General features: G+C 46.7%; 1 protein-coding gene across 1 annotated transcript; it reads left to right on the top strand.

The window, feature by feature from the left end:
- Nucleotides 1–7,333: 7,333 nt before the first annotated feature.
- On the top strand, nt 7,334–18,605 carry SERPINF1 (serpin family F member 1). Its single transcript, XM_079130910.1, has 8 exons — nt 7,334–7,478; nt 11,331–11,418; nt 13,076–13,274; nt 13,906–14,061; nt 14,452–14,655; nt 15,640–15,782; nt 17,579–17,789; nt 18,224–18,605. Exons 2-8 carry the CDS (start codon nt 11,338–11,340, stop codon nt 18,481–18,483), a joined length of 1,254 nt encoding a protein of 417 aa, XP_078987036.1. The 5' UTR covers nt 7,334–7,478; nt 11,331–11,337; the 3' UTR covers nt 18,484–18,605.
- Nucleotides 18,606–18,795: the final 190 nt, after the last annotated feature.

The raw sequence follows: 18,795 nt of genomic DNA, 5'->3' as shown, positions 1-18,795 counted from the left end.
CTGTGCCACGTTTGGTCTTGGGCCACACGCCAGTCCTCTCCAGGGCCACCTCCATGCCAGCCTGGCTCTGCTTTCGGCCTTTTCCTCTTTACATGCTTCAGGCAGCCGGCAACAAGGGCAGCTCAGAATAGCCCCAGCCTCTGGGTTTGCAAGAAGAACTGGCAATTAGGGTGCTTGCGGGGCTTCTAATTACACATCAGCCCCTCTGCCAGGAGCCGGCGCCCGCCAGCCGGGGGCAAATTGACAGCTGGAGACCATCATGCCTGAGGATTTAGGGAACACAGCTGGGGGTACCTTGGCACAGGGCTGCAACTTCCTCTGTGAGAGCCCAGGAGCTGGGGGCCGCCTGGGTGTCCAAGTGGGCGGGGAGTGCTAAGGTCTGTGGGCGTGGCCACGCCTCCCTGCTGGGCCTTTGTGAGTGCAGGGTGTCCATGTGGCAGCAGCCACTTGGGTCCTAATGTGCAGTGGTTAAGAACAAGTGCCTTGGCCTGGGGAGATAGCTCAGTTGGTAGAGTGCTCGCCTTGGAAGTACAAGGCCCTGGGTTCAATCCCTAGCACCACAAAAAAATAAGTGCCTTGAGGTCAGAGAGACCTGGCTTCTCCATGCTCATGAGCTAGCAGTATGGATAAACGAGAGAAGTGCATGATATGTTGCTTCCAGGAGAAAAATGGTGACAAGTGAATAGGACAGGGGACAGGGCCGGGAGGGAAGGACTCCCCAAGAATGGGACATTGGAGCTGGGGCTTAAAGAAGGTGAGGAAAGTCGCCACAGAATTCTTGGCTGGGGGCTGCCTGGCAGAGGAATAGCAAGTGCAGAGGGCCCCTGCCTCATGGCATGGCCAGGGGTCGGAGATCAGCTGGAGATGGTGGGTCTGGCAAGGAGTGAGGAGGAGGAAGGAGCCAGAGAGTTGCTGGGATGGATCACTAGGGCTCCAGGGCCATGGTGAAAACTGGCTTTTGTCTTGAGAGAGGATAAGAAGTCACTGGAAGGTTAACTCACCCAAGGCAACCAAATTCAGTTTTACCTCTAGTCTTAGTGCTCTCCTCCTCTCCATTTCAGCTACTAGTGCCCAGGTCAGGGCCTAGTCGTCACTGCCCAGGGTCACTGACATTGCCTGAGTTTCCCTGATGCTGGTCTGCTGTCTTAATGGTATCCTTCGCCCTACAACTCCTTATTGAGCATCTCCCGTGTGCCCAGCAGCGCACCAGTCTCTTCGAATGCAGCAATAAAAAAGGAGACAAGATCTTTATTACCCTGCCCAAGTTTGGTGGTGGGGTGATCTACATAGTAAATAAAAATTCAAGATAAAGTTCAGTGATGAAGCCTGGAATGAACACAAGGCACAGTGGCACATTGGACTGTGGGGCCGTTCCTTGTTGCCTTCCTTCTGGGAGAATAAGCAAAACAAAACAAAAACAAGATCCAGTAAACAAGTTGGTTGCACATTCCTGTAATCCCAGTCACTTGGGAGGCTGAGGTAGGAGGATCAAAAGTTCAAGGCTAGCCTCAGCAACTTAGTGAGACCCTGTCTCAGGAAGAAGAAAAAGAAAAGATCCATTAAACAGAATGAGAACTGCTATAAAGAAAACTCACATGGCATTGTGGAGGCACATGCCTGTAATCCCAGTGGCTCTGGAGGCTGAGGCAGGATTGCCAAGTTTAAAGCCAGCCTCAGCAATTTAGTGAGGCCCTGAACAACTCAGTGAGACCCTGCCTCTAAATAAAATATAAAAAAAGGGCTGGGGATGTGGCTCAGTTGTAAAGCACCCCTGGGTTTGATCCCTGGTGCCAAAAAAAAAAAAAAAAAAAAAGAAAGAAAGAAAGAAAGAAAACTCATATGGTTTTGTGATACTGTGTAACTAGGGAAGTTCTTTCCAAGGTGACATCTGACTGGCAAGATGGATAGATATAAGAACCTGACCACTTTTTAGTGTTCAGGATGAGGTGACAAGCAAGGACAAAGGCCCTGGAACACAAAAGGATTTGGATTATTGGAGAGACAGAAGGAAGACTAGTGTGATCAGAGTGCGAGGGGCCAGAGAAGCAATGGAAAGATGAACCAGAGTTGGTTGGAGCCAGATCACGTGGGTCCTTGCAGGCCAGAGCCAGGGGTCTGGGTTTTATCTCAAGTACAAAGGGAAGCTATGCAAGAGTGTTTCGCTTTAAATTTTTTAGTTTAAATATAATATGCAAAGTATACAGTTATAGCTGTAAATCAGCGTAATGAATTTTTTTCCTGCAGTGCTGGGGACCAAACCCAGGGCCTTGCACAGGCTGGGCAAGTATTCTACCACTGAGGTACATTCCCAGACCCTAATTAATATTTTCATGAACCAAATACTCTTGTGCAACCAGCACCCCAAAGCAAGAAACAGACTTCACATTCCTGCCTCTGGTGACAGCGAGGTTTTTCCTGTTTTCAGGCTTTAGATAAAGGACTCACACAGTCTGTGCTCTCATGTCTGTCTGGATTCTTTAGCGAAACCTCATGGTTGTGAGATCTGTTTTCAAGGATGGCAATGACTCTGTCACTGTGGAAGGCCTTTTAATTGTGAGGTGCCATGATCTGAGTTAAGTTCTGGAAGGCTCCCTTGAGTGCCGTGTGGAGAACAGACTGGAACAGGACAAAGGAGCAGGAAGACTGGTTGACAGGCAAGAGATGAAGGTAGGTTGGCCCAAGGTGCCGGCTGTGGAAATGAGGGAAGCAGTCAGAATCCAGGCGAATTTTTCAGATTGATGCTATAGAATTTGTGGATAGAGCCAGGCACGGTGGTGCATGCCTGTAATCCCAGCTAATTGGGAGGCTTGAGGCAGGAGGATCACAAATTTGAGACCAGCCCGGGGAACTCTGGGAGACTTTGTCTCAAAAAAATAAATGAAAAAGGGTTGGAGATATAGCTCACTGGTAAATTGCCCTCGGTTCTATCCCCAGTACTGAAGAAAAGAAGAAGAAGGATGATTTGTGGACAGATTGTTTGGGAGATGAGAGAAGGAAGAGAAGGAAGACTCAAGGATGTGGGGCTCCTCATTAAATTCCTAGGTCTTTTGTTTGTTTGCTTGTTTGTTTTGTGGTCCTGGGGATGGAACGTAGGCCTTACGCATGCTATCACTGCGCTACATTCCCAGCATGTGGTTGTTTTGTTTCAAGGAAATGGGTAATAGTCCCTTGTACTGAGACAGAAAGTAGAGTGAGGGACGATTACAAGGTTCCATTTTGAACAAGTTATGATGGAAATACCATACGAACACAGGGTGACCGACTGCCCATCCCAGTTGGCTTGAAAAAGTTTGGGTTATGCCTGTGGTTCTACCATAATTAGTTAGTACCCCCTTTTGCTTTTAGAGGTATCCCTTCTCATTTTTTTTTTTTTGCTGGGGTTACTGGGGATGGAACTCAGGGGCACTCAACATCCCCACATCCCCAATCATATTTTGTATTTTATTTAGAGATAGGGTCTCACTGAGTTGCTTAGGGTCTCGCTGTTGCTGAGACTGGCTTTGAACTAGTGATCCTCCTGCCTCAGCCTTCCAAACCCCTGGGATTTCAGACATATATCACTGCACCTATTGGTGTTCCTGTTTAAATGATCATTTATATGTTCATCCTACCTACCCAGTGTCCTTGTGGACATGGTAGGAGTGGAATTGCTGGGTCAAGTAGGCAATTGGATATTTTGATCAGAAATAGAATTATGCACCTGGGAGCATGTGAAGTCATGGAATAGGGGCTGGGTATAGCTCATGCTTAGCACGTGCAAGGTCCTGGGTTAGATCCCTAACACCCCAACAAAGTATGGAAACACAGGTAGTTACTGAAGGGGAGGTGATGCTAATAGAGAGGAAGAAGGGTCCCAGGATCAAGCCAGCAGAAGAGACAGAAAAGATGAGGTGTGCGAGATGGAAAAGAATGAAGGCGTATGGAGTATGGTTTTCAAGGAGGGAGAACAGTCCACTCTGCTGCCTGCTGTCAAGGACAGAGGTGACCACTTGGTGCTGAACACCAGATCATCCAGGAAGGTGGCAATAGCAGTTTCAAAGGATAGTGGGCACAGAAGCAAGGTGTTTGGAAATGGGAACTGAGAATGTGTAGATATATGAGTAAATAACTCTTTCCAGTATGGCTGTAAGGGAGATTGAGAAATGGGTTGTGACTTCAGAGGATGTGGCATAAAGAGGCATAAATATTTTTAATTAAAAAATATTTTGGTGCGAGGTACAATGGCACACACCTGTAATCCCAGAAACTGGGGAGGCTGAGGCCGGAGGACTGCAAGTTCAAGGCTAGCCTCAGCAACTTAGGAAGGCCCTAAGCAACTTATCAAGACCTTGTCTCAAAATAAAAAACAAAAAAAGGTTTGGGGATGTGTCTTAGTGGTTAAATGCCCCTGGGTTCAATCCCCAGTATCAAAATAAACAAATAAATAGGGCTGGGGTTGTGGCTCAGTGGCAGAGCGCTTGCCTTGAATGTGTGAGGCACTGGGTTCAATCCTCAGCACGTATAAAAATAAATAAGTAAATAAAGATATTGTGTACATCTATAACTAAAAAATATTAAAAATAAATGAATACATATTTTTAAAAATTAAAAAAATAAAAGAAAGGCTGGTAATGTCACTCAATGGTTGAGTGCCCCTGGCTTCAATCAATCCCCAGTACTGAAAAACAAAGAAACATACTGGTGGACATAAGAGATCCTAGTTGTCCACATCTCCACTAATACTTGGCATTGTCAGATGTTTAAGTTTTGCCAATCTAATGAGTGTGAAATAGAATTTTCTGTGGTTTTTATTATATTTGTTTGTTTGTTTTTGTGGTCCTGGGGATTGAAACCAGGGATGCTCTACTATTGAGCTCCACCCTCCCCAGCTCTTTTTAATTTTCATTTTGATACAGGGCCTTGTTAAATTGCTGAGGCTGGCCTTGACTTTGAGATTTTCCTGCCTCAACCTCAGAGTTGCTGGGATTACAGGTGTGTGCCACTGCACCCAGACCTGTATATCTTTTACTGCCTTTGGGTTTTAAATCATGTGAACAGAATACCTGTTCAAAATTAGGTAAATAGATACGGGCGCAGTGGGGCACACCTGAAACCTCAGTGACTGGGGAGGCTGAGATAAGAGGATCATAAGTTTGAAGCCGGTCTCAGCAATTTACCAAGACTCTATCTCGAAATAAAAAATAATTTAAAAAAAAAAAAGATTATGGATATAGTTCAGTAGTAAGGTGCCCCGTATCAAAAAAAAAAAAAAAGAAAGAAGAAAAAGAAAAAAGTAAATAGGCCAGGGATATAGTGGCACAGCACTTGTGTAGTATATATGAGACCCTGGGTTCAAGCCCCAGAACCACACAAAAAATTTTAATAATATATTTTATTTAGTCCAATATAGGTATTATTCCTTTTTCATATAAATTATCTGAAATTTCACATTCACTTTACACTAAAGCAAGGCACGGGTGGCTAGTGGTAACTGTAGTGGATGGTGCAGCTTCAGACATGGCTGTTGTAGAATGGGCCACCTTATGTGGAAACAATCTTTTTTCACTGTCCCGTGAGTTTCTGGAGGGTGGGCACTGAGTCTCATTCATCTACAGTACTCCTCCTTGAGTCTCCAGCATGATGACTTGCATAGAGGTGCTCTACAAATTTTGGTTGAAAGAGACTGATCTCTGACCGTTGGCACACTTCTTTCTATAAAGCTGAACCTTGCCCACTGGAAAGTTTCACTCAGGAACCTAGTTCTGCTCCCTAGATCTTCATATGAGAATACTCATAGGCTCCCTCAAGTTTTGTTTTGTTTTATTTTGTTTTTTTCCTCTCTCTCTCGTTTGGAACCCAGGGGTGTTCTGCTACTGAGTTACACTCAGAGTTCAGTGATTCCCCTCTTTTTGGTACTGGGGATTGAATCCAGGGTACTTTTCTCACTTTTCATCCCTGCCCCTTTTATTTTGTATTTTGAGACAGGTTCTCTAAGTTGCCCAGGCTAACCTCAACCTTCCAATCCTGCCTTGGCCTCCTTAGTGCTGGGATTATAAGTGCTCACTATTGTATCCAGCAGTCTTCTATTTTATGAGCTTAATATCCCAGAGCACTCCCTTTTCCTTCTTTGATATCTCCTTCTCTGAATAACTATCGGATTTTATCATCCAAGAGTCATACCTGCTTAGAAAATATTTTGTTACATAGGTTGAGCATTCCTAATCAGAAAATCTGAAATCTAAAATGCTCCAAAATTCAAAATTCTTTGAGTGCTGACCTGATGAAAAGACTGATGATTCAATGTACACATACTTTGTTCCATGCACAAAATTATTAAAAATATGACATAAAATACCTCCAGGCTATGTGTATAAGGTGTATATGAAACAAGAACGAATTTTGTGTATAGGCTTGAGTCCCATCCCCAAGATCTCTCATTATGTAAGCAGAAATATTCCAAAATCTGAAAAAATTTGAAATCCAGAAATACTTTGGGTTTTAAACAGTTTAAATAAGGGATACTCAACCTATAATCTAATTACTTGTAATTAGTTTCACAACTACCACGCAAGCTCCTAAATACCATGGGTGAGAACTGGGCATGGCGATGCATACCCGAAATTCCTGGAGGCTGAGGCAGGAGGATCTCAAGCTCAGAGCCAGCCTCAGCAACTTAGTGAGATCTTGTCTCAAAATAAAAAAATTAAAGGACTGGGGATGTGACTCAGTTGTTGAGTGTTCCTACATTCAATCCCTGGTACCAAATACATACATACGTACATACATACATACATACATACCACAACGAGCTGGGCACAAATGTTCTCCTTTCCAGGCAGCCTCTACTGTAGTCCTCCTCTTGGTACTGATGTGTCTAATATATCTCATTTCTTCCTCTGGTCAGATACTTGCCCCATTTCCCTTTCTGAACTTCAGAAACCATAGAATTTCAGAGCTGAAAAATTTCCATTTTTATCTGTTTTTCAGTCAAGGAGAGGGAAGAGCCATGAGTCTCATCTTGCCCCAGATCCCAGTTAGTACGAGAGTCAATGACTAGGAACAACTCTGAATCCCCATGCTGGGCCAATGTTTTCTCTATCCTACCTGCTCTCTTGCCACCCCTCCTACAAAATCCTTATGCTCAGTCCAGTCCTCCACCCCAGGCTGGCCAAGTTTCCCTCTGGGGTTGACCATTTTGCCTGGAGTCCCAGAAGCAACAACAAAGACCAGGACCTCTGTGCAAAGGAAGATCTGGTGGAGAAGAGTATGTGAACATGTGGATCTTGGGGCTCGTGGGTGGAAGGAGCAGCAGTGGGTTAAAGTTAACACCAAACAATGATGCAATCACAGAATCCAAATTGAGTGCAGGTCGCTTTAAGAAAGGAGTAGCTGTAATCTGAAGCCTGCTGGACGCTGGGTTGAAAGGCTGCTTGCTGGAGCCCCTCGGTGTGCAGGCTGAGAGGTTCCTGGGCTGGGAGTGGAGCTGCCGAGAAGCACAGGTAAAGCAGCTCCTGTCTGGTCTGTGGGTCTGGGTGTCAGGGAGGTTGGGAGAGGTCCCCCTGGAATTGGAGGACTGGAAGAAGCAGGGGTACCCCAGGGAGCAAAAAAGAGGGGTGCAAGGAGAAGGAGGTGGGGAGGCAGTATGCCCTGAAACTGGGGTACCAGACCGAGTGGATGAGAGAGGGCAGAGGGAGTAGGAGGGCAGAAGACCAGGAGCCAGTGACCCCCAGTCCTCCACAAGCAGTAGAAGACACTGGAAGGACTTATGAATGGAGTGAGTGGAGACAATGGAATGAGGGTGTGTGAAGGGGAAGCTCTGGGTCAGGTCGGAGCAGCACCCAAAAGGGAAGGAGGCTCTCAGGGCGCTATCTCTGCCAGGGGCACTGGGGAAGGTGACCCTCCTGCCGCCCAGCCTGGCTTCCACTCAGCTCTCTGCTGCTTCTTCAAAACTAACTGGTGCTGATTTCAAAGGCAGTTTTCCAATGCCACCAAGCAGCTGTTCTGCCGAGCCCTGCCTGAGGGCTGGAGTACAGCAGGGTCCTTCTCTTCTGTCCCCACCATTCTCTTAGGCCACATGATCTGTGAACAAAAACTGGGAGACACATGAGGTCATGGCCTTTTGCAAACAATGACCACTGTTTAGCTCAGCCAGTGCAAGGGTTTTGGGGCTTGGCTGCCCTAGCACATCCTTTACATTCCCTGGGGCAAGCCACAGGCGGGAGTGGCCTGAGCCAAAGAAAAGCTGCAGGCTTCCCGAAACCCCACCTCTGTTTGGCCCAGGCCTGTCTACCAGGCCTTCAGTCCCTAGGGGAGTAGACTGGGGTGGGACCCCAGGGCTGGTCCTTCTGGGGTGATGGTAGGTGACACTCTGGGGCAACTTGACCTGACTCATTCAGGTTCTAAGATTTCAATAGAAACATTGCCTGGGTGTTGGTAGTGTCACCATGGGTGGGCCAGAGCCGACCCCTAGAAATTTGTTCCCAGAGCCAGGGGAGAGGGAGGTGCCCTTCCTTGCACTATGGCCATGTGGCTTAAAGGCTGTGTGGTTCTGGGAGGGAGGTGGAGGAGAAGGAGGAGGAGCAATGATGTTTGTCTCACAACTGGGTTTAATCTGAAACACATGTATTGGCTTAAATTTATCCTCCCAGCTTGGAGTCAAGATCACAACATCCCAGTTCCTGTGCCTCTTGATTCGTGGAAGAAAGGAAGGCTGACCTTGGCCAGCAGGGACCATATTCACCTCCTTCCCAGCCCTCCCCCACCTGTGGGCCAGGAGTCTGACTCCAGTACTGCCCTTTGGCCAGGATGGCATCATTGTCTCTGTGCCCCTGGCCAGCCAATGTTTGTCTGCCCCAGCCCACACAACAGTCATCTTTTACAGGACTTTCCATGTGTTCTGAGGGGCACCCTTTGCAGACCCTTAATTTCTGCCCTCTCAGTCCCCTTTAGGTGGCTTTAAACTCTCCACTTCCTTTATCCCTATGACTTGAGGTGAAGGATTCAAAGACATGCCTCTTACACTGCCTATCCCTGCATCTAGCTCTGGGGCTGGCTTTGGACCTTGTGCCTTCCCGACAGATTCCCTCACTTCATCTTCCATCCTCAGTCTACGCATTTGGTGACAATGATCAGTCACTGATCTGGGACTGGTAGTCCCTCTAAAGGGACTCAAGAAGGTCCTACTTTCAAGTGCATCTGAATTGCTTCCTTAAATACTCTGCCAGGATGACTCTGTCTCCTCCCTTTTCTCTCAATTCCCTACTGCTGCAAGAGGAACCCGAGCAGACAGCTTTTCCTCTAGTCTTGCCTCCCATGCATCTCACTGAATTTTCAGTCTCCTGACAGCCCTGGGCGGGTTGGCTGGGTGGAGAGCAATCGCAAGCTGGATGGATGGCGTTGAAGTCTCTATCTTGCGCCACTGAAAGTTTTTCCTGTAGTCTCAATGGACGGTTCCTCCTGGAGCAGCAGGGCAGCCAAGTGGAAGAGCAGCTGGCTGAGAACACAGGGCTCTCTGGAAGTCTCACTCAGATCAGTCTGAAAGGAGGACTTAGAAAGCCTGGGTTGGTTCCTGCCAGCAGTCCTGCCTTAAGCTGAGCAAACTCAGAGATTGTTTCTTTTGTTGCCTCTCATGTATTACAGTATTGTCCAGTGGATTATCAGATTTAATTTTAAGGACTTTAGCCAACAATCACACACTGCACTCTAACTTTTCTGATCCAATTTGCTTTGGGAAGACAGAAAAGTTGGTGGTGTGTGTGTGTAAAAGGATGAATATAAGAGTCCAGGAGACCCTCGGGGTATGTGTATATGTTGCAGGATGGATGGAGGGAGAACACAGAGCATCCAGAGGTCCTGGCTACTGAGGCTCTGTCTGACTTTGTAGCTAGAAGGCCTCTTGGAGTTGGGTATGGTGCCACATGCCTATAATTCTGGCAAGTAGGGAGGTTGAGGCAGGAGGATTGCAAGTTTGAGCCCAGCCTCAGCAATTTAGCAGGACCCTTTCTCAAAATAAAAAATAAAAAGGACCAGGGATATAGCCCAGTGATAAAGCATCCCCTGCTGGGGGTTCAATCCCCAATGCCAATAAATAGTAAATAAATAAATAAAAAGGTCTCTTAAAGATTGTATCTGCAACCCTTCCCTCAGCTGCCTTCATCCCCTCCCATCCCTAGATCCTGACTCCAGGGGACTGCAAAGATGAGGTGAATATAGGAGGATTGAGAGCCCTAGACCCAGATTTGAATTTTCCCTTGTGGTCCAGGTGCCAGACCAGAGGCTGGACAGAGGGGCTACTGCTGGGGGAGGTGAAAAAAAATGTGGGTGATCTTACCAAGAAGTTGGATGCTTTAACCTAAAGGAAAGAAGGAGTTTAAGAGCTAATCTTGAGCTGGAAGGGGGAGGAGGACATGGGTTTACAGGGGAGCCATGAAACCATAGGATTCTGGTTGAAGATCCATGTTCAGCTGTGGGTGCCTACCCACTAAGTGCTGCTATGACATGGTCTAATTTTTAATTCTCATAACTTATTTATTATGATACCAAGGATTGAAGTCAGGGCCTTGCTAGGCAAGTGTTATACCACTGAGCCACATCCTCAGCCCTTTTATTTTATATTTTTGAGACAGGGTCTTACTAAACTGCCCAGGCAGCCCGAATTTACAGTCCTCCTGTCTCAGCCTCCTAAATAGCTGGGATTACAAGTGTGTGTCACTGTGCCCAACTTATTTACATTTTACAAGGAAAAAATTATCTTTTTAGAAGCAATTAAGTTCCAGAATCAAGATTTGAACCTAGACCCTGCCTGCTAACCATGAGGGGAGAGCTCTTGAAATGGAGAGGAGAGAGGAATGAGCACCCTTAGGAGGCCACAGGTTTCAGGCCAGGGGAATTCAAGAAGAGTTTGAGAACTTGTGAGGGCTGGACCAGATGCTTCCATTCTTGGTATTTGGTGACTCTACAGAGACCTTGGGTTCTGCCCCCATTGCTTTGGGAAAAAGTGTTCAAATTCTATCAAATGAGCTGGCTGGGTTCCTCCAGGGAAAAGCCTGAGTTTGCATTTGGGCTAGACCATACTCCACGCAGAGGAGCCCACTGCTGGGTCTTAGATGCTCTGGAGCTTTAGGTTTAAGGTGGGTCCCCTAACAGAGAGCATGGGATGAGAACACAGCTCCTGGTGGACTGTGGTTGGAGAGACAGGTACAGAATCGGGAGGGAGTGGTCCTCAGGCTGAAGGTCCACTTCCAGGCTGGGAAGGTATTTACCCTGCTCATCCTCTGTCCCCTGCCATGGTGGTGTGACGGGGCAGGGTGGTGGGGCAGGGGAGTGGCTTGTTCCTCTTGTATCTCTTGCAGGTCCAGGATGCAGGTTCTTGTGCTACTGCTCTGGATGGGAGCCCTGCTTGGGCACATCAGCTGCCAGAATGTCGCTGGCAGCTCGGAGGTCAGTGGGGATGGGAGGGCAGGTGGAGGCATCAGTCATCCCAGCCCCTCCTTGACAGGCAGCATGGGAGACAGGACAGAGAACTGGCACTTGGGTTCCAAGCCAGGCTCTGGCCTTTATTCCTCAAGAGCATTGGTTTCTCCAGCAACAAAACAGAGAGAAAATGCCTTACCTCATCTTTCAGGGGATAGAGTGGGACAAAAACCCAGGGTGCCCTTAGCTAACGACCCTTCCTCATTTACTTGTACTTCTTGTGGGGCTCACTGAGTGGGTGATGTTCTTGAGTGTTTGCTCTGATGCTGACCAGGACACAGCAAAGGATGAATGAACACGGATGGACCTCTCTCCTGGTCAGAGAGCACAGTAGGATTGCAGAGGCAGATACAGACACTTGGAGAAAAGCCTCTGCTGTAACAGTGTGTGTTAGGGTGGCCATGCCACACAAGGAACAGGGCAGCTAGGAACCATCAGCAGGAGCCTGGACTTTGTCATGGATTCTGAGTTTGAATTCTGGCTTGGTGATTTAGACGAGTCACTCTTACCTCAGTCTCTGTTTCCTTTCAGGGCCATTGTGGCCTTTCATTTATTTCTTACCTACTGAATACTTACTCTGAAGTTGCTGGGGATGGGTAGAAACATAAAAGAAGCAATTCTCGCTTTCAAGGAACTCAATTCTTTTGAGATATTAGTTTTTTGGAGTATCAGATAAATATATCAACAAGTATGAATTGAAATAAGTTAGAAAAAACTAGCAGACCTAGTTCCAGGTGTAGCTCAGTGACAGAGCACTTGCCTAGCATGTGTGAGGCCCTGGGTTCCATCCCCAGCAGTACCAAAAGAAGGGGGGAAAAAGAAGAAAAAAGAACTGGCAGAGAGCTTGGTGCAATGGTAGGTAGCTAATAAGTAAGTGGTAGCAGGTGCTACAAAAAGATCAGAAAACTAAAAGTGCCCTTCAGATAGGGGTGGTTAGGGGACATCTGTGATGGATGAAAAGACATCTGATCATGAAAGACATGCAGAGACTTGGGAGCAGTCAGCAAGGGTGAGCAGATGGGAGCCTGGTGTGGCCTGAGTGTAGGGTTCCTTGGGGAGTGGGGAGGGTAGTTCCTTGCCTATTTTGGAGGTGGGGAATCAAATCCAGGGCTTTGCACATGCTAGGCAAGCCCTCTCCCACCAAGCTACAGCCCCAGCCCTTTTCATTTTTTATTCTGAGACAGGGTCTCATTAAGTTTTCCAGGATGGCTTCAAATTTAGAATCCTCCTGGCTTAACCTCCGAGTGGTTGGGGTTAGAGCTGTGTGCCACCATGCCCTAGTGCCATTTTTTAAAGAGTGTGTCAGGCTTGCAACTCACACGTCACAAGTGTTTAAACTTGGCCAGTCAGTTTCTCTTCTGGGCAGATTCTCCCCAGCAGACAGCTCATGCTTAACCAGGGAGCAAACTCATTCCAATCTTTCTTTCTTTGTTTTTATTATTTATTTTTTAATTTGTTCTAATTAGTTGTTTATTCCAATCTTAAGACTAAACATACCAAAATTAGGAAGGACAGGCCCCAGGGGTCAGAACAAAAACCCCACCCAAAACCACAGGAGACATCATTCCCTGTGCATCTCCACTGGTCTTTGTCCTCTAATCCAGGACTTCCTGTCACCCACCAGGGTTCCTTGGATCCCGACAGCACAGGGGCACCAGTGGAGGAGGAGGACCCCTTCTTCAAAGTGCCTGTGAACAAGCTGGCAGCAGCTGTCTCCAACTTTGGCTATGATCTGTATCGTCTGAGATCCAGCGCGAGTCCCACTGCCAACGTGCTGCTCTCCCCGCTCAGCGTGGCCACCGCTCTCTCTGCCCTTTCACTGGGTGAGTATGCAGCTGCAGAAGGCCCCAGGTGGACTGGGGGGAGTCCCCCACTGTGTGTGTGTGTGTGTGTGTGTGTGTGTGTGTGTGGCTCCAGGATGGGTGAAGGGGTACTGGGAAGGTGACCCTGTCTTGAGCTTGACGGCTGCCACGCCCCCAATTCCCATCACTTACGGACACAGCAACTTTAACACTCATTCATCCCTTCCTTAAACAAGCTGGATGAAGTGTCAGCCATTTGCTCAGTTTCTGGGAATCTGACTGGTTCACCCTCAGTGGGGTCACGGCTGAGTTCATAGGGGGTAATGATAAATAGGTCACCACAAAATAATCCCAACCATTACAAAAAAAAAAAAAAAGTGTTTGGTTTGGTGATGGGAGAAGTACGGGGACTTTGCCTCACCCCCACCTTTACCTCTCTCTAGGCTGGTGCCCCTAAGAAAATCTCTAAGCATGCAGTCACTTTTGCCTCCATTGCCCTCAAATTCCTTGCCTGCTTAGAGTGTCTGCAGCATTGGCCTATATAGGCTCTCAGTACGCAAAAAAGAATAGAGGTATAGTTTCCCTGTCCTGGCAAATGCCTGATTAAGCTGGAAGGCAGTTATCAAGGCTCTTGTCCTTGTCTCTCTGGCAGGAGCGGAACAGCGAACTGAATCCACCATTCACCGTGCTCTTTACTATGACTTGATCAGCAACCCTGACATCCACAGCACCTATAAGGAACTCCTTGCCACCGTCACTGCCCCCCAGAAGAACCTCAAGAGTGCTTCCCGGATTGTCTTTGAGAAGAGTAAGTTGCCTTTCCAGCCTGAGAGCATAGGGCTCTGTGCTCTACGCCAGGGATTTCTTTTAAACAGTAGACCAAGTGTGCTCAGGCCAGGCCTGGCACTGGTGGGTAGGAAGGGTTCTATGAGCCCAAAGAGGATCAGAAAGAGGAAGTAGAGACAGTGGGAGGGTCTGGAGAAGGCAGTAACAGGTGAAAGAACAGCAGTAGGTGAAAATTGCTGGTACCTGTCCAGTGCCTGGGGAAGCTGGCAGAGGTCCTGTTGAGTCATGGGAGGATGCCGAGCAGGAAGCAGAGCCCGCTGAGTGGGAAACCAGAACCTAAGCCTAGCATGCTCTCAGAGAGAGGGTGCTGGCTCAGCTCTTATACACTAACCTCTGCTCCACCTCTTTTCAGAGCTGCGGATAAAATCCAGCTTTGTAGCACCCCTGGAAAAGTCCTATGGGACCAGGCCCAGAATCTTGACTGGCAACCCTCGTGTGGACCTTCAGGAGATTAACAACTGGGTACAGGCCCAGATGAAAGGGAAGATTGCCAGGTCCACAAGGGAAGTGCCCAGTGAAATCAGCATTCTCCTTCTCGGCGTGGCTTACTTCAAGGGTGAGGGTTTCTCCATTTCTCTTAGTCCAAGGGTGGATGGCAGGGGTTGGAGGGGGCTGAGAAAGAGGTGAAGTCAAAGACCTTGCCCAACACAAACCCACGGACAATGATAGAGGAGGATGTGATAACTGTATATGCCTATAGCATATCTACTTGTCATCTCCCAAGTATTTGGTGTCTACAAAGTGTATAAGCCTGATTGATGCTGGGCACTGGGTTAGATTTTTGGCTTTTGAGTCAGATCAGGTTTAAATCCTGGCCCTGCCTTTATGAGCCGCATGACCCTGGACAAGTTTCAGAACCTTTCTGGGTCTATTTCTCATCTTTAAATTGAAGGTCACACACCGACTTCACAGACACTTTGTATGCCTTCTCAGCAACCCTAGTACTATAACTGGAACACAACAGGTGCTCAGTAAACTATTGTTAGTTATCTACCAAAAATTTTCTAGGCAATGGTGATGTACCTACCCAGAGACTGTCCTGTAGGACTCGTTCTGAGGCTAGTGCTATTCAGATAAGGCCTTGTAGGGAGTGGCTTGGGCAGTCTCCCCCATAAAATGCTTTGTGGCCATTTATCAGGTAGCAGTAAGAGTGAACCCCTAAATTCCTAGAGAAAAGTTTGATGGCTTCCTATTTCAAGCCTTGATTTCTAGGGAGTGAAAGAATAGTAGTCACAGACCCAATATATTCAAAGCCACATTAAACCAAAGGAGCTTGGTAATCCAGATGTCCAATCAACAAAAACACCTTATTTGCATCTGAGTTTTATGAACCTATTTACTTGCAGAGGGTCCTGGAAATACTGGGGTCCAAACAATACATGCCAGCATGGAGCAGCTATTCCCCCAGGTATCAGTACAGAACCACTGAGGACTTAAGATTTAACTACGGAATTTTCAACAATGGGCTTTGGAGATACAGGGTGATCACATGGCCTGTCTGATAACTGGGGCTCAAGATACTCTGTTCATTTCATTTCAGGGCAATGGGTAACAAAGTTTGACACCAGAAAGACTTCCCTGCAGGATTTCCACTTGGATGAGGAAAGGACCGTGAGAGTCCCCATGATGTCAGATTCCAAGGCCATTTTACGCTATGGCTTGGATTCTGATCTCAACTGCAAGGTCTGTAGGGGTGAGGTCAGTGGATGGTGGTGGGAGAGGTCTCAGAGAGGCAGAATGGTGTAAATAGAATCTTTTAAGATTCTACAGCTACCTGAATTTGGCCAGCTGCATGGCTTTGAGCAAGTGAATAACATCTCTGAAGTCAGGTGTGGTGGCACATGCCTGTATCCCACCAACTCAGAAGGCTGAGATAGGAGGATCACAACTTGGAGGCCTGTCTCAGCAACTTAGTGAGACCCTGTCTGAAAATAAAAAATAAAAAGGGCTGGGGATGGGGTTCAGTGGTAAAGTACCCCTGGGCTAAATCCCTAATAACAACAACAAAAGACAAAACACATCTCTAAACCTTTCTTCTCAAAACCGAGTGAAAGGTAGTTGTCAAAACTAATCCTTTTAGGATTTGTTATAAGGATTAAGGTAATGAAAAATGGATCCTCAAGGTTTGGCACTCAAATATTGATGTCTTTTCCTTTTTGGGGGGTACTGAGCACTGAACTCCCTGGGACTCTCTACCAGCTATGTTGATATCTTTTCTTGAGAACTTTTGTGTTTAGAATTAAGAACCAAACTTTGAAACACTGCCAGAAACTCCACATTGCCGGCTTTCTAAGGCTTTCATGTGTACTTAACTTCATTGTAATTCTGTCAGTTCTTTTTATTTATGTTTTATTTAAAACAATTTTTTTTAGTTGTATGTAGATGGGTATAATACCTTTCTTTTATTTATTTATTTTTATATGGTTCTGAGGATTGAACCCAGTGCCTCACATGTGCTGGGTATGTGCTCCACCACTGAGCTACAACCCCAGCCCTCTGTCAGTAGTTCTTTTTTAAAAAATTTTTTAGGTGTCAATGGATCTTTTATTTTTATTTATATATATGCGGTGCTGAGTATCAAACTCAGGGCCTCACACATGCCAGGCAAGCTCTCTACCACTAAGCCACAACTCCAGGCTCCTGTCAGTAGTTCTTAATCCTTTTTGGGCTATGGATCTCTTTGGGACAAAAGTGCCTGAGACTTTAGAGGATAAATGCCATTTTGGAGGGTTCTTGGGACCCTGATACCATTTTTTTCTGTGGGCCTTAGGTTAACAACCTCTGGTCAAAAACTCCTTTGTACTGCTGCTTCTGTATCACTGTGTCCATGACTCCCATTTCTAGTCCAATTCTCTGCACATAGCACATGATCAATCAACAGATAAATGTTGGCAAGTGGATTTTGGGAAAAAAACAGAGACCTGAAATTCAATTCTGGCTCTTTAGAACTATGCCAGAAAATTCTTTCAGAAAACTTAAGTTGGTATTAGGCTGAGAAGATAACAGTCTATCGTTTTTTTTTTTTTTTGGTGGTACTTGGGATAGACCCCAAGCCCTTTTTATTTTTTGAGAAAAGTCTTGCTAAATTACCCAGGTTGGCCTTGAACTTGAGATTCTCCTTCCTTACTTAGCCTCCTGAGTGAATGGGATTACAGGTGTGTTCTGCTGGTTTTCTCTTTCCTTTTTCTCTTTGCAGTACTGGGGATCAAACCCAGGGCCTCATGCACACACTAGGAAAGCACTCTAGCACTGAGCCACATCCCCAGCCTCAAAACCTACTTTCTGAAGGAATATTCAGAGATGACTTGCTGTCAGAAAACAATAACCTAGGTGACAGCTGTTATATACATCAGGGTCTGGGGACACATAAGGTTTGAGCCCCACCAGGAGAAAGAGGAAGACAGCTCTTGGTGTATGTCCATTCTTAAGCTCTTAGGCTGTAAAGGGCTAAGCCTTATGCTTCCTCTCGGTTGTTTCAGATTGCCCAGCTGCCCTTGTCTGGAAGCATGAGTATCATCTTCTTCTTGCCCCTAAAAGCGACCCAGAACTTGACCATGATAGAAGAGAGCCTCACTTCTGAGTTCATTCATGACATAGACCGAGAACTGAAGACTATCCAAGCAGTCCTGAGCATTCCCAAGCTGAAGCTGAGTTATGAAGGCGAAGTTACCAAGTCCATACAGGAGATGAGTATGTTTACCACGCCCCTTCCCTCTAGGTGGGTGGGGTGGTGTGCAGTCTACTTGCCACCTTGCTAAGTAGAACTCCAGGGCTCTGTGGCCTTTTTGGAAGGCCCTGAACATGTCCTCCATTTTACTAGTGCTGGAGGGGAAGACTGAACTGCCTTCCTCAGCCCCCTCACAGGTCCTGTAACAGAAGCTCAGAACACTGCCCCTCCAGACAGGTCTGTTTGACCTGGTTTCTAATCTGTCATGTGCTGTGTGCTCAGGGGTGGAGCACTTACCCCTCAGCCAGCTCAGAGGTCTACATAATTCACAGAAGATCAAAAGCAAGGCTCCACTTCAGCTTGCTTGCCTTTTTGAGAATCAGGATATAGGATTCAGGATTTATTCTCTGGGGTGTTGGATACAGTGTGGTTTTCATGGGGATCTCTATTTCTGCAGAGCTGCAATCCTTGTTTGAGTCACCAGACTTCAGCAAGATCACAGGCAAACCTATCAAACTAACTCAAGTGGAACACAAGGCTGGTTTTGAGTGGAATGAGGATGGGGCAGGAACCACCCCCAGTCCGGACCTCCAGCCTGCCCACCTCACCTTCCCCCTGGAATATCACCTTAACCAACCTTTCATCTTTGTACTGAGGGACACCGACACAGGAGCCCTTCTCTTCATAGGCAAAATTCTGGACCCCAGGGGCACTTAATGCTCCACTTCAACATTCTAGAACCCTAGTAGTAAACCCCAGAGGGATGGCAGATTATACATTACATGAAGGATGCCCCTAGTTTCAATGTATACTTTGCAATAAAAGAGTTTTCTCCTTAACTTTTTATTTCTCCTTAACTTTTGTTACTTTGTTCTTCTTCCTATTTTGAGATATGCTGCTTAATATGAAGACACAATTCCTACTTATAGCCTGGTTCTGTTTAAACTCTGCAGAAAATTACCATTTATAAGAAGTTTTAGTTATCTGTGTTGTATAATGCAGAGACTGATTTTTCTGCTGTGGGAGTTT

This window comes from Sciurus vulgaris (genome assembly GCF_902686455.1).
Source record: "Sciurus vulgaris genome assembly, chromosome: 3".
Classification (NCBI taxonomy): Eukaryota; Metazoa; Chordata; class Mammalia; order Rodentia; family Sciuridae; genus Sciurus; species Sciurus vulgaris.
Note: the sequence above shows the minus strand (reverse complement) of the source record. Positions and strands in the feature narration are given on the sequence as shown.